At 42.1% G+C, this 12968-nt stretch overlaps 1 protein-coding gene across 2 annotated transcripts in view; it reads right to left on the bottom strand.

Moving 5' to 3' along the window:
- YAF2 (YY1 associated factor 2) overlaps nt 1–12121 on the bottom strand; it is a 28440-nt gene extending 16319 nt beyond the window's left edge. The window contains exons 1-2 of one of the 2 annotated variants that reach the window (XM_086748162.1): nt 11826–12115; nt 11513–11638 (exon numbers count right to left, since the gene is read on the bottom strand). In XM_086748162.1, the coding sequence (XP_086604288.1) occupies nt 11513–11638; nt 11826–11851 (152 nt within the window). In that variant the 5' untranslated portion in view covers nt 11852–12115. Of the gene's footprint in view, nt 1–11512; nt 11639–11825 lie in introns of both variants that reach the window. The other variant, XM_086748173.1, reaches the window with a different exon arrangement.
- Between the last annotated feature and the right edge of the window lie 847 nt (nt 12122–12968).

A 12968-nucleotide genomic window follows, 5' to 3' on the forward strand; every position in this document is an offset into this window, starting at 1 on the left:
AGCTAGCAGTTCATGTAATGATGCCACTCCTAGATTTCAGCAGTTGAAGTCACACTGTGAAAAGCAAAAAAAAATATTTCCTATTACCAGTTCTTGTAACGCAAGTACAATAGCTGCTAGCAATTAAATTAAATTACTAGCAGGAGAAGCAGTCTTTGGATTCTGACACAGATCAGCTCACCCTCCCTCCGCCATCAGTACTCTATTAAGCTATTCATAGAATAAAAACTATCAGATTAAACTATGTTTTGCTCGCTGTGCCACATGAGTATGCTCACACTAATCACCACACAAAGCCATCTTGTGAGAAACTAGTCTTTATTTCTACATTGAAGTAGTTCATGATTAAATGCATCTTCAACATCGATAATTTACGTTGTTATCCAAATTTTTTTTTCTCATTACCATCACTTCTGTCGTATCTTAGAGTGTTAACAGTACGTTACACTGCCTCTGCAAATAATACAACTGAATAATTACGACAGTGCAAACAATGAGCTAGTGGTCTGCATGGGAAAACATAATACAGATCCATATGCACATTGCAGAGTAACAATGCAATTCCGGCACATCCTATGTATATCTGAATTGTAACTTTCAGACAGCTCTGATTTACAGTGCTTTCATATTCCTAGCTGTTTTACAGCATGAATCATTTACTTGGAATTCATCCATTCAGTGCATTTCTAGCAATACTGTCCTTCAATAAAAGCTGATTCAATTAGAATAGACTTACAAGACCCATATGGTTTTATCAGTCACTGTATAAATGTTCAGAAAACTACCCCTTGAGGCAGTGTCCCTATTTAATCATTCCCTTAAAGGGAATGCTCCGTTTTCCAGATGACATTTAACAGACGAGGCCAGCAGGTCTCCTGACAACAACTGGTACATTGCACAACAGTCTGCCCTAAGAAGAAATATCTGTCTCAGGACCTCTAGGAAGTCCAAATTCATCTTCATAGGTAGTTTTTAAAGCAGTCATCAAAAGTTACTTCTCCAGCAACCAGTATTTAGGCTTCAATCCCTCACACACTGTGGAGAGAAATTCTTCCCCATATGCCACAAACTGTGGTTCACTGATGCTCAGCATAAGTGACAGCTATATTGAAAATATCCTGTTTGAGAAACATACGGATATCAACTAATTCATGTTTCCTAGATGACAATTTGCTACATATGAGCAGGGGTCAGGAAGCTCCATTTCCTTAACAACATTCCCTGAGGAGGCAGTATTTGGGAGTCTGCAGAGAAGGCAGTGGTTACAGTCTTTTAGACCCCTAGATCCTTGGGATTCACGGGGAAGTGACCTCTCCCAACTTCCAATCCCACAAAGGATTGGATCCTCCAGGCTGCTCCTCTGTCCCCTTCCTGTAGAAACTGTGATGCTTCTTGCACCTATGCAAAAAAAACACACGCAAAACATGAGGTTCATACCGATGTAGCAGCACAGTTGTTGTTGCACAGAACAGGGCGAATACTTGGCGCAGCTAGTTTTGTGACCAAACAGGAAGGAGTTTGCTTCTGACCTATCTTACTTGTTCTGCACTGCAGGTGTGATCTTCCTAGAAGGCTGCAGCATTCTAGAAACAAAGATGTCCACCTTAAGTAGGAGAAAAGACTACACATTTTCCCTAAAAAAATCAAGTGTCCTTAATGCTCTTCAGAAAATATGTATATTAATAGAAAAAGATACCACATAATCATGAGCCCTCACCTTTTCTTCTTCCCTTCTTGTTCAATTACAGAACTTCTAGCTCATGACCCTAATCACAGAATTCAATGACATCTGTAAGAAACAACTTCCCTTTCACTGCATGTGTCAAACCAACCTTTTCCAGCTTTTAGAGTTAGGAACTCTGTTTTTAATAAAGTCATTTTTAAAATCCCCACTCATTCATACGTTTTCTTCTACCAAGCACTGTCATTTGAACTATGCAGTTCAGATAAAGTACATTCAAGAATTATCGAAAAATATGAAGATAATTCCCAAACTTCCAGTAAGTTGGAATGGGAAAACTTTCAATTGTTCGTATCCTCCCCACCCCCCAACTTCTAAGAAAACAAGAAAAAACTTGTAGCAGACGTCAAAGTCATATCTTGTAGTCTTCAGTCTGACTTCTGATGGAAAGTCTGCCAGCCGAAAGCCTACCAACAGCATTCTGCAGCTGAACTCTCCAAGTTCAAGCCTGCTCTACATCAACGTATCACATACCAGTGGAATGCACTTCAGAGAGAACAGACAATCCTCAGGATCTCTCTGTGCTACTTAAACCAGGATAAGCTACTGCATGAAAGCATAAAAAACGAACACTTAATATTCTGTTCCACTAGCCTATTTTGAAAGTATTGTGTAGCTGACTGTATCAACCAACAAGACAATACATCATTCGATACTCTGAAAAAATTTTCTGCAAAGCATACCGTTCTAACTTGACTTTCAAGTTTAAAAGTATAGTCACTTAGATCAAGTATTAAACAGGAACAGGCATATTGGGCTGTCACAACAGTAAAGGAAAAGTTGTTATAAAAAATCACGGGGCAGAAAATGTAACTTCTCATCACTCTATAGGTGATACAAGAGCTTTCTACTTACCAGCTAGACTTCTCTTTTAACATACTTAATCTTATTGTGTGTGTTTATTCAAATCCCAGTAGCTTTTAGACCAGGACAGATCATAATTTTCCCTTGAAAAGACACAGTGAGCAAGAATACCATTGGTCGCACTAAAAACAAAGATGACATTATGGCATTTCCACTTAAAAAAAAAAAAAAAAAAAAAAAAAAGCTGAACACATTGAAACATGCACTACTTATGCCCCCAAAGGAAAGTACTTAATCATGGAAATAGAAAGAAAGAAGTATATCCATTATCAAACATGGAAAGAAAGCAAACACCAGATGGCATAAAGGCTTCCTTGCTTCAGTCTCCACACAAAAGTTTAATTCCATATAACCAAATTAAAAAAGGGGACCTGAGTACAAGTTAGAATAAGAAACAGACCAGGCTACTGGTTTCAAAACAGGGGGAGACAGATTTAGATGAGGGTGGTGGAACACTGGAACAGGTTGCTCAGAGAGGTGGTGGATGCCCCATCCCTGGAAACATTGAAGGCCAGGCTGGATGAGGGTCTGAGTAATCTGATCTCGTTGGAGATTGTCCCTGCTCCTTGCAGGGGGGTTGGACTAGACAGTCTTTGAAGGTCCCTTCCAACCCTAACCATTCTGTGATTCTACTGATTTTTATATATGGCAGCCAACAGCATCTAATGAAATCCATGCTTGGAAACATATTGTTTAGAGAACTACAGGAAGATGGAAGAAGTCATCAAGTACTGAAGAGAAAAAGAAAAAAAAAAGAAAAAGAGAAATCACAACATGGGTAAATAAAAATGCAGGAAGTAGTAGATGACTCAGCCTAACTCAACTTTCAGAAAGATACTAGAACAAAATTATTTAACAATTGGGAGCATTATAGGTTAAAGCCAAATGGCTTGACACAGTCTAGTTTCTCTCTTTAATGGACTAATTGTCCTAGTAACTAGGAGAAAAGCAATACACATGCAAAGTCTTCCACTCAAGTTAGACTATGACTGGGACAAAGTTGTGCAGAAAGAAGTCCAAAAGCAGGGTTGGTTTGTTTGTTTTCAATAATTCTCAGTGACCAGCTGTAGAAGTATGATAGCATTTATAGTGAGGTTCTGCAGGTATACCACTTAATATTCTTAATCATGCTTTGGACAAAGGAATAGGAATAGAACAAGCAAACAGCACCAAGCTGAAAGGTGGTGAGAACTACCTGCCAACACCATCCTGAGTTAAGATGGCTCAAAAATCAAAATTATGAAATCTGAGAAAGACATCATAAAGCACCACAGGTCCCACAACTGCCTAAGAAAAGCTCTACTTAAGTAACAATGGAACACAAGAGGACACCAGACTGTACTGGATCAAGTACATCACAAAGCATGGAGAAGTCAACATCATCATACTATTGCACAAAAGGAAAATCCTCATTCAAGAAAATACCAAAATCAGATATCATAATTTAGCAGGACTTTGGAAAGGCACAAGCCCACTAAACCTCACACTAGAAATGACTCAGCCGAAGGTCTGTCCTCATTCTGGGCTACTACTACTGTAAGAAACAGGTGTGTCAACTGAAGAGTCAAGAATAAAGGATCATGTCAACTGAAGAAAACTGTCACCTGTAAGAAAGGGCTGCTGAAATGTTGTTTCTGTAAGAAAGACTTAGAGAGAGAAAATGGGTGAACATGGAAACCATAACCCAATAACTAAAGAACTACAAATATAGTCGGGAATTCATAGTGGGGATAGGGGGAGTATGCATCAACTTGTCTTACTGAACAGAAAGCTTGGATAGATATCTGAAAAAATATCAAGGGTAAAAAGCACAATAAATAAGCTGTCTAAAGGGGTTACAGTCTCCTTCACTGAGACTTGCGAGGACAAAGATTATGTTAGAAGGTGCCCAGGCTTACTGACCCTCTTTCAGTACAGGAGAGGGTCTCACTGCCTGGAAGACCTTTTCCATCCTGAGTTCCTAGGGGAATATGGATAAGCAAATGAGACATGTCAACCTCCTTTGAACTGTTCCTACAATGAACTCAAATGTATTCAAAGCTTTTACTACTTTAGTAACTGTGGAAAACAAATGCTAATTTATTTTGCTTGGCTCTGGTACAGTTCAGCTAAACAAGCCATTCCTAACCGGCAGAACCCACCTGAGACCTGGCAGTGCCCATTAACAAAGTTGGCCTTCTAGAGCGCATCTCTCCTAAATCCATTATCAGATCTGAGATCTTGGAAACAGAGGGCTAAGAAGTTTTAATTCCTGTTTAGCAGCTCTGACATCATTAGTTATCATAGGAGGGGATGACAGAAAGTTTATAGAAAGCGATAGGTTTTGTTCTGCCTCATGTTTGTTTCTTTAATTACATAAGGTATATATACATAGAAGGCCAAGTCACAATGACATCTACCTAAATTTCTGGCCAAAGACGACTCCCAATATAACTACTATTTTCAATACAATGCAAAAAGAAATAACTAAGCTAGGTTTAATTCAGCTATCAAAGCTGGACCAAACAGGCCCTGCTGGGTCTTAGCCCAACAGCAAATGAAATACTGTTCATTTTGTTCTGGGGAGATCACATTAAAACAGGGAAGAAAAAAGAAAAAAAAAAGCCCAAGCTATAACAGACATCAGGAAAGAGTTACAGAAAAAAAAACCTCAGACAAACATCAAACCAAAAATACTAAGCTCATGCTTAAAAAAAAAGAAAAGGCACATTTTTTCACAAGCTGTTTAGAGTAATGGATTAAAATGTCAGGTTCAAAACTACAAAGACTTAACAACAGAATTAACCTTAAAAAAAAAAAAAGTAACAAAACAAAACCCAAACCCAACTACTTACATAGTCTTTTTAAAATATAAGCTTTAGCTTGTTTTGATTGTCTGCCCATTGCATTCTCTACTCCCTGTACAAGCTACACCTACCAACAGCAGCTAACAGAGCCATGCCAATCAATAAAAATGACTTCGTTGTTTTACATGAAAAAACAAAACGTCATTCAAGTTGATGTGTGCAAAACTCTTAAGTTCCACTATGTTTTTCAGGCAAAATAATTCCTAAATATTTCCAAAGGTATTTTTTAAAATTCTTTTTAAAAATAAGACTGGAAGTCCAGAACTACTAGATTGCCTGATGGCCATCTACAGAAGAAAAGACAACTATTTATTCATGCTCCTCTTCATAATTTAATATCTAAGCTAAACATGAAACTTGTCATACAGATCTTGGTAAAGTATGGATTACATACGACTTTTCCACTCACTTCATTCCTGCAAATATTTCCTTCTCCAAACTACCACAAGTAATGAACAGCTCTTCAGTCTGTTAAGCTTGATTCAGTCATGCATTTGTAAAATCAGCATGACAGGCGGTTCTTCCTCTTTTTCTCCTTCACAACCTTCCCCCTGACACACGCATGCACGCACACAGAGGCTGCATACTGGAAGCAGAAGAGAGAGTCCTTAACAAGCTGTTGTAAAACAGACATGTTAAACTAGATACACAGGATAAGTACTAACTCTCTGTCCTGAGCAGTTCTGCATTTCCACAGAAATACAAATACCAGATTTGGTTAAATGTAACTGATTTGTGCTTATAAACATCCAGATGGTACATGACTAAACAAATTGCACATATTTTCTGAAGAAAAATGACCTTGATATCCAAGTTAAAAAAATTAAACATTTTATTTATGCTTCTCAAAGCATAAAACAAACTCATGACAGCTTCAAGTAGAGACCTGTATCTTTTATTTAGGAGTCTGTCAGACATCCTTATAAAATACAAGGACATATTTAATGGCCACACTCTTGGGCATAATCAAGGAGCGCAGATCAAATATCAAGCAAACGTACAAAGATGGCATCTCAGTTCCTTATACCTCAGACTTTTCTGTCTGGTATGATTTAAAGTTGGTTTTTCGTACCTTAGGCTGAGAGAAAAGGAATGATTCAGTAATGGAGATCAATAGAGCATAGGACATGGAAGCCATGCCCCCATTCAGCTGGTTATATATGTCTCTACTTCAGCAGTACAGGTTGTTAAGAGGTATACATCCCAAAACCACAGAAATTCATCCTGACTTGAGATGACTTGCTCATTTTGGCTACAAATTTCAGGGGCTATTTTATGTAAATGATATTGCATAGAGAAATTGGTCCAACATGTGTATCAGAGAGGAATATCTAATAAAAAAAAATTAAAAAAAAAACCTTCACAGAAGTCACTTGTTTTATCTCCTTATTCTCCATCCTTCTTTTCCCTCACCAAAAGAAAAATACTTTGGGCTTGAATAGTGTGCATTAAGTCTCATAGATTCATAGGCAAGATTAAGTTTTTACTGAATTCAAAGCAAGTAATAGAAGTAGTTAAACTAAAATAAAATGAAATGAAACCATAACAAGCATAAAGTGATCACATCTTTGTACAACAATCCTTATCCTGTTATTAGCTAAGAGAATAGTATTAGTGAAAATAAGCTTTGGAATTCTGCCCTTTTTCCCGACTTAAAAAAAAACAAAAAAACCACAGAACGCTATCAACTCTGGAAAGGGGAAATTGATTATATATCCCTGCCCTCCTTTTTCCTTTATTTACACAGCGAAATATCACACCAAGCATTTCAAAGTTTAAAAAGCCGTATTTGCAGTTTCTCCTGGAGCTCTCACTACACTCCCCTGGATGCTCATCCTTCACACTGAATGAAGAAGCAGTTTGTCTTATCATGGAAAAAAGAATGGGATTCTGCAACTACAGACCAGACCACAACAAATATGCATAAAAAAAAAACATTAAGAAAAGCAAAACGACAGGTAATTTTAAATCTGGATGCTGTCGCTAACCAAATAACAAGAGCATTAATATGATCTGAAGAAGATGGAACAGAATGGTGACGGAGCAGTAACGCAGCCTCCTAGAAGACAGAAGAGAGCAGCAGACATACACGTCCCTTTAGAGAGAATGCCAGTCCTCCTGCGTACTTCCTCCCAGCAAGACTGGAACTCTGAACCTTCAGCTTCACAATGCATCTAAATTACAATGCCTAACTGTGCTAGCTGGCAAGGAAAAAAACCAAACAAACCACAAAACAACCCCCTAACACCTACTGAAGGACAAACTGGGAGCAAATGCTTCCTGCAGTAAGGCCTGTCCAAGGATACAGCCCCAATTCTTGAAGGTCAACCAGTACTGGTGTACTCCTGATTCTGATAGTGCCATGAAGAGCAGAAGGAAAGAAAGAAAAGAAATGGTAGCATGCCCATGGAATCAACTTTCGTTTGGCAAAGCAGTAATGGTGAGGATCAGATCAAATTCAGCAACCCCACTGTAACGTTCCCAGAAGCCAAATAATTCCCTTATGGGTTTTCAGGATAATATCATTGCCCCTGCTGCTTTTTACAGGGATGCCAGTCTGGGCTTTCTCAGTGTTCTAGCAATTGCTTTACTTTTCTATACAATACAAGTGACAGAGAGGGAACGATGATTTTCAAGTGTTTACATCTCAACAAAACTTAAACCATTTCATGAAGCAAGGAAATCAAACCACTTATTTAGCTTAAGGACTCTTCCTCTTGCCAAACTTCAATGGCTTTTGCAAACAATAGAGCTTCTCAAAGAGATCATACAATTTCTTTATAATGGAAACTATTAGGCAACCTAAATATAGAGTTTGTTACCAGTTCCCTCTATAACACAGTACGTTAGGGTTCTATTCAGCATTCCTTACGCATGCTTCTAATGAACTTCAGCAGGAGATTTGTCCAAGTAAGGAACGATTATTACAGCCCTAGGTTCCTTCCATTTATACAACATCTTTCATCTAGAAAGATTTGAAAATGTTTTAAAGGTCATATATATAGAAAATTACTATATTCAGTACAGATTCCTATCAAGGGGAACACAGTAATTTCTCAGTGCCCAAGCAACAATACAGAACAATTTAGGTTAGAAAGTAAATAAGAAAGTCATATCTACAGGGAGAATTTAGATCCTCTGTAACGTTACCAAATTAAAGTCTGGCAACGGTTCTACAGTAAAAGGTACAGGGATTTCCAACTGGCAGATAGGATCTTGGTTTTATGTCTGACTCATGGCACGTCTAACTGACACATGGGGCACTCCTCTAGTACTAACCCAAAGGAAAAAAAAAAAAAAAAAAAAGAAAAAAAAAAAAAGAGTGCCACTTTGGGAATCAGTTACACCACTTCCTGCAGCATCCAGGATTTCTCTTGGACATCTCCCATCTAAGCACAGCCCAGTTTAACCATTCAAGGGGATACTGCCATGGACAAAGTTAATTTAACTCCATGATCCAATGTGCTTTAAAAATTCAGTCTAAAAGCATATTAAAATATAATCAAGAAGTCTTAAGAATTATTTTTACTAATCTTAACAATTCCACCAGTTGTTAAAGATCATAATCCATGTCTTGCCTCTGGCATAAAAGATAATTCTTTCAGAGAGAATAAATTATTCAACAGTGAAAACACCCACAAACCTTAAGCTGCACCTGAAAATATTTCTGTAAAGATAGTTGTACATGATGAGTATAAAAAAATACAACTGTTTCAATCCACTTTGCACCTAATTTCCAGTGGCCTTCAAAACCACTAAACTTGGCTATGATTGCCTGTTTTTCCATCTGCAAATCTGGTCACATTTAGTGAATTTTAACATTCAGAACTACACATTAAGCTGTCCACAACAAAGAAGCAGACTTCTCTTAAGAAAGAAAAACAGTGCTTTACTGTGTCTTATAGGCAAGCTCTCATCGGTAAAAAAACGCAGTAGAAATTCTGAAGTAAGAACCACACTGAGGCAACAACTTAATCTAACATTAAGCTTCAAAATTGAAAAAAAAAAAAAAAAACAACCCAAACCCCACATTCAAAGTGTCATCAAAACACCATAGTATTGTTACTCTGAACAACACTGACGAAAAACATTTTGTTGTATAGGCAGTACCAGCAAGTGTTTCAACAAGGCCCCAGTTTGGTCTCTTGGACTCCAGCTCCTTGGAAAAAAAAAACAAACCAACAACAAAAAGAATTCCACCCAAATGGCCTTTTGTGTCTCTCTGGCACCCTAATGATTCTCTCCATAGAAACAAAGGTCTACTTACTAACTCAAATCTAATTTCAGAACTGGGACCTAAAACTGCCTGGCCTAAAACCTCAACCTGTATTTATCTCATGCCATGCGTAAATTCTGGACTTTGTAAACATGTGAAAGCGCAACCCATTTAAACCTTATGGCTACACATTGTTCCAGAGTTTAAGTAGAGAAATAAAAAAAAAAAAAAAAAAAAAAAAAATTCAATGTATCAACTAAAGCTCTGCGTATCAGATCACTGTGGGGGAGAAAGTGGAAACAAACAAAAAAATCTGCAACAACAAAAAAGACATTTTGATGCTAAAATAATTAAAAAAAAATTCAATCAGGGAAAAAAGAAGGCAATGACAATATTGGTTTCTCAAGATTGTTTATTTTTTTCCATGCTCTTTTGGGGGGCGGGAATTGTTTTGGGTATGTTTTTTTTTATTAAAAAAAAGTTTTAATGCCTTTATCCAAACTGACTTAGCCTATCAAACTGACTGGAAGTTAAAGAAGCTTTATTCATGCCGTTTTAAAGATTCTGCCTTCATTATTTCAGCAGTATTATTTTGCTGAATATTACTGATCTGTACACACCTATCTGTGATATAAACATAATGCCATCATTGTTATAACTGGAAACCACACTACTGATTGACTGATGCAATTCCTCTCAGCGCATTTACCTCACCGATTTCCTTGGTTAAAAAAAAAAAAAAAAAAAAAAAAAAAAGTCAACCAGTATTCAAAACTGAAGTTATGAAAAGTCCTTTCAACATCCATTCTGGTTTTCAAAAGTCTAGGGAATCAACTGTAGAAATAAAGATGAGTATTTTTTGTCAAGTAGTTGGACTCAACCTCGCCCCTAAAATTTCAAAGACGTAACATTTGTTGCAAGTCATATTTAGCACTGCTTTGACCAACACCTAGAACATAACTGCTGCTTTGGATAGGATTGTAACTTTTACTGCCACTTAAACTTCTCTAGGTGACGGGATTAACCCACAGGTACAATAACCGTAACAAAGGATTCTTCGGCAATATTCTCTTTGCTTGGCATGCCACGGCTGCAAGTGCATTCCTGTAGGTTTTGTAAAAAGCCTCCATCCCCCAAGCACCCACGTTTAGGCCGCAATACTGAAAAACACTGGCAGACGCAGCAACCAGGTAATCCACCGCAAGCTTTCCGACAGGCGCACAGAGAAAAGGTCCTCCTGGGAAGTCAGGGATATGCAGGGCGGCACTTCCATACGGCGCGACTCAGCTAATCAACAATTTCTCCCTAAACGGCAAAGGGTTATTATCCACCCCTACAGCCCCCAGAAACTGGCACAGTGATGCTCTGTGATGAAAAGCCAATTAAAAAAAAATAATAATAATTTTAAAAGGGGGAGGATTTGTAAGGTAAAGTTAGACTCATGGAAAAAAAAAATGAGTTTAAAAGAAAAAAAAAGGCAAAATATTAAAGGGTGAGTGTCTTAGCAGGCACACCCCAGGGGATGGCTCTTCTTCCTGCGAGGGGCATGGCCTCTCTGGGGTCAGGCTGTGCAGGCAATTATGCTCTTCCTGGTATTTATTATTTCTGTTTCCACACACGCCGGCTCACGGGTCACGCTTACCGGGGAGCTTTCCCCGGTAAGCGTGACCCGATTCCTGTCACTGCCGCCCTCCCTGACACCCGGGGGAGGCCGCCCAACGCCTCCCCCTGGGCCCAATTCCTGTCACGGCCGCCCCGGGGCGGTGGGAGGCCGCCCAACGGCTTCCCCCAACCCCCGCTCCGCCCCCGCTTCCCCCTCCTCAGCCGCCGCCGCCGGCGACCCACCGTGTGGAGGTGCCCTTCCTCACGTCGCACATCATGCACTTGAAGGCCTCGGCGCTGTTGCGGAAGGTGCAGACGCTGCAGTCCCAGTAACCCTCGTCCGAGGAGGGTTTCGGCTGCCGCTTCGGCCTGCGGAGACACACACGCACACACAGGCGCGCGCGCGCGCCGGGGGCAACACCGGGCGCGACGCCCCCACGCCCCCCACCGCCACCGCCAACGGTCTCCCCGGGGTCGCCCCGCCGGCCGCCATCGCCGCCGGCTCCGCGCAAAGGGCCCGGGGAAAAGAAGAGGAAGCGCCGCCGCTTTCCCCTACCTGGTCGGGCTCTTCTTGTCTCCCATGCCGGCCCCAGACGCGTCCCCGGCGCGGCCCTTTGTGTGTTTGTCAATAAGGAGGAGCGCGGGGGGTCTCTGGGCTCTAACGGGGACCCGGGGAGGAGGAGCCGCCGCCGCAACCTCCAGCTGTCGGGGAAACTCCTGCCGCCGCCGCCGCCGCCGCTGCCCCCTCCCCCCTCACGTGTCCCCCCGCCGCCAACCAGCGGCCGCCCGCAGGCCGCGGCGCCCGGCGGGCCGCGCGCGGCGGCAGGTTCGCACACCGCCGGCGGCTCGGGCGCTGCGAGCCGGGCGGCGGCGCGGCCGGAGCCAGGGCGCCGCGGGGGCTGCTGGGGGCGGCGGGAGGGGCGGGACGGGACGGGACGGGCGGGACTGAGCCGCGGCGTAGCGACAGCTCAGGCGCCGAGAGGCGGCCTCCGGGGCGGTTTGGTGTACGGGCGACCCGCGGCCATTGTCCCGCCGGGGAGCCGGGGACGGGCCGCCCCCAGGGGCATGGCGACAGCCGAGCGGGGCGTGGGTGTTCCGCCGGGGGTCGGCGGCCGGGCCTGGTCTCGGAGGAGGCCGCGGGGGCCCGGCGGCCCCGCTGCGGAGCCCGGGCCGGAGCAGGGCACAGCCGCGGAGGGGCTGACCCCGGCGGGGAGGCGGTGCTGGGCAAAACCGGCCGACCCGGGGGTACGGGTGATTTAAACGCGCCTGCACGGCTCTGCCCGGGGAAACCGCTCTTCCGTGCTCACCCGGCATTGCTTGCAATAGCGGCTGGATTGCCCTGGTCTCCTTCCCAAAGACATTGCTCCAGGCCGTGCTTTTACAGGAAGAAACAAACGGAGGGGAAAAAAAAAATCCTGAACACGAGGTTCTGCTTAGAAACCTTGGTCCGAGCCAGCCCGTTAGCCCGAGTAGGGTGGAGAACGTGATGGGTACCAGTAGAAAACCAGGAGAACGTGGTGTTACCTGGTACCCGTGTGTGGCATGGTACTTTCACACTTTAAAAGCTTGCAACGCGGTTCCCACCCAGGGTAGCAACATTAATCAAAACGCTGGTGTTTATGACCTGTGTCCTCTTAGTGCACAGGAGCCCCAGTCACAGACTCGGATGCCATTTTGCAAGATGCTGTACAAACAGAAC

Source organism: Chlamydotis macqueenii, chromosome 1 (genome assembly GCF_036417535.1).
Source record: "Chlamydotis macqueenii isolate bChlMac1 chromosome 1, bChlMac1.mat, whole genome shotgun sequence".
Taxonomy (NCBI): Eukaryota; Metazoa; Chordata; class Aves; order Otidiformes; family Otididae; genus Chlamydotis; species Chlamydotis macqueenii.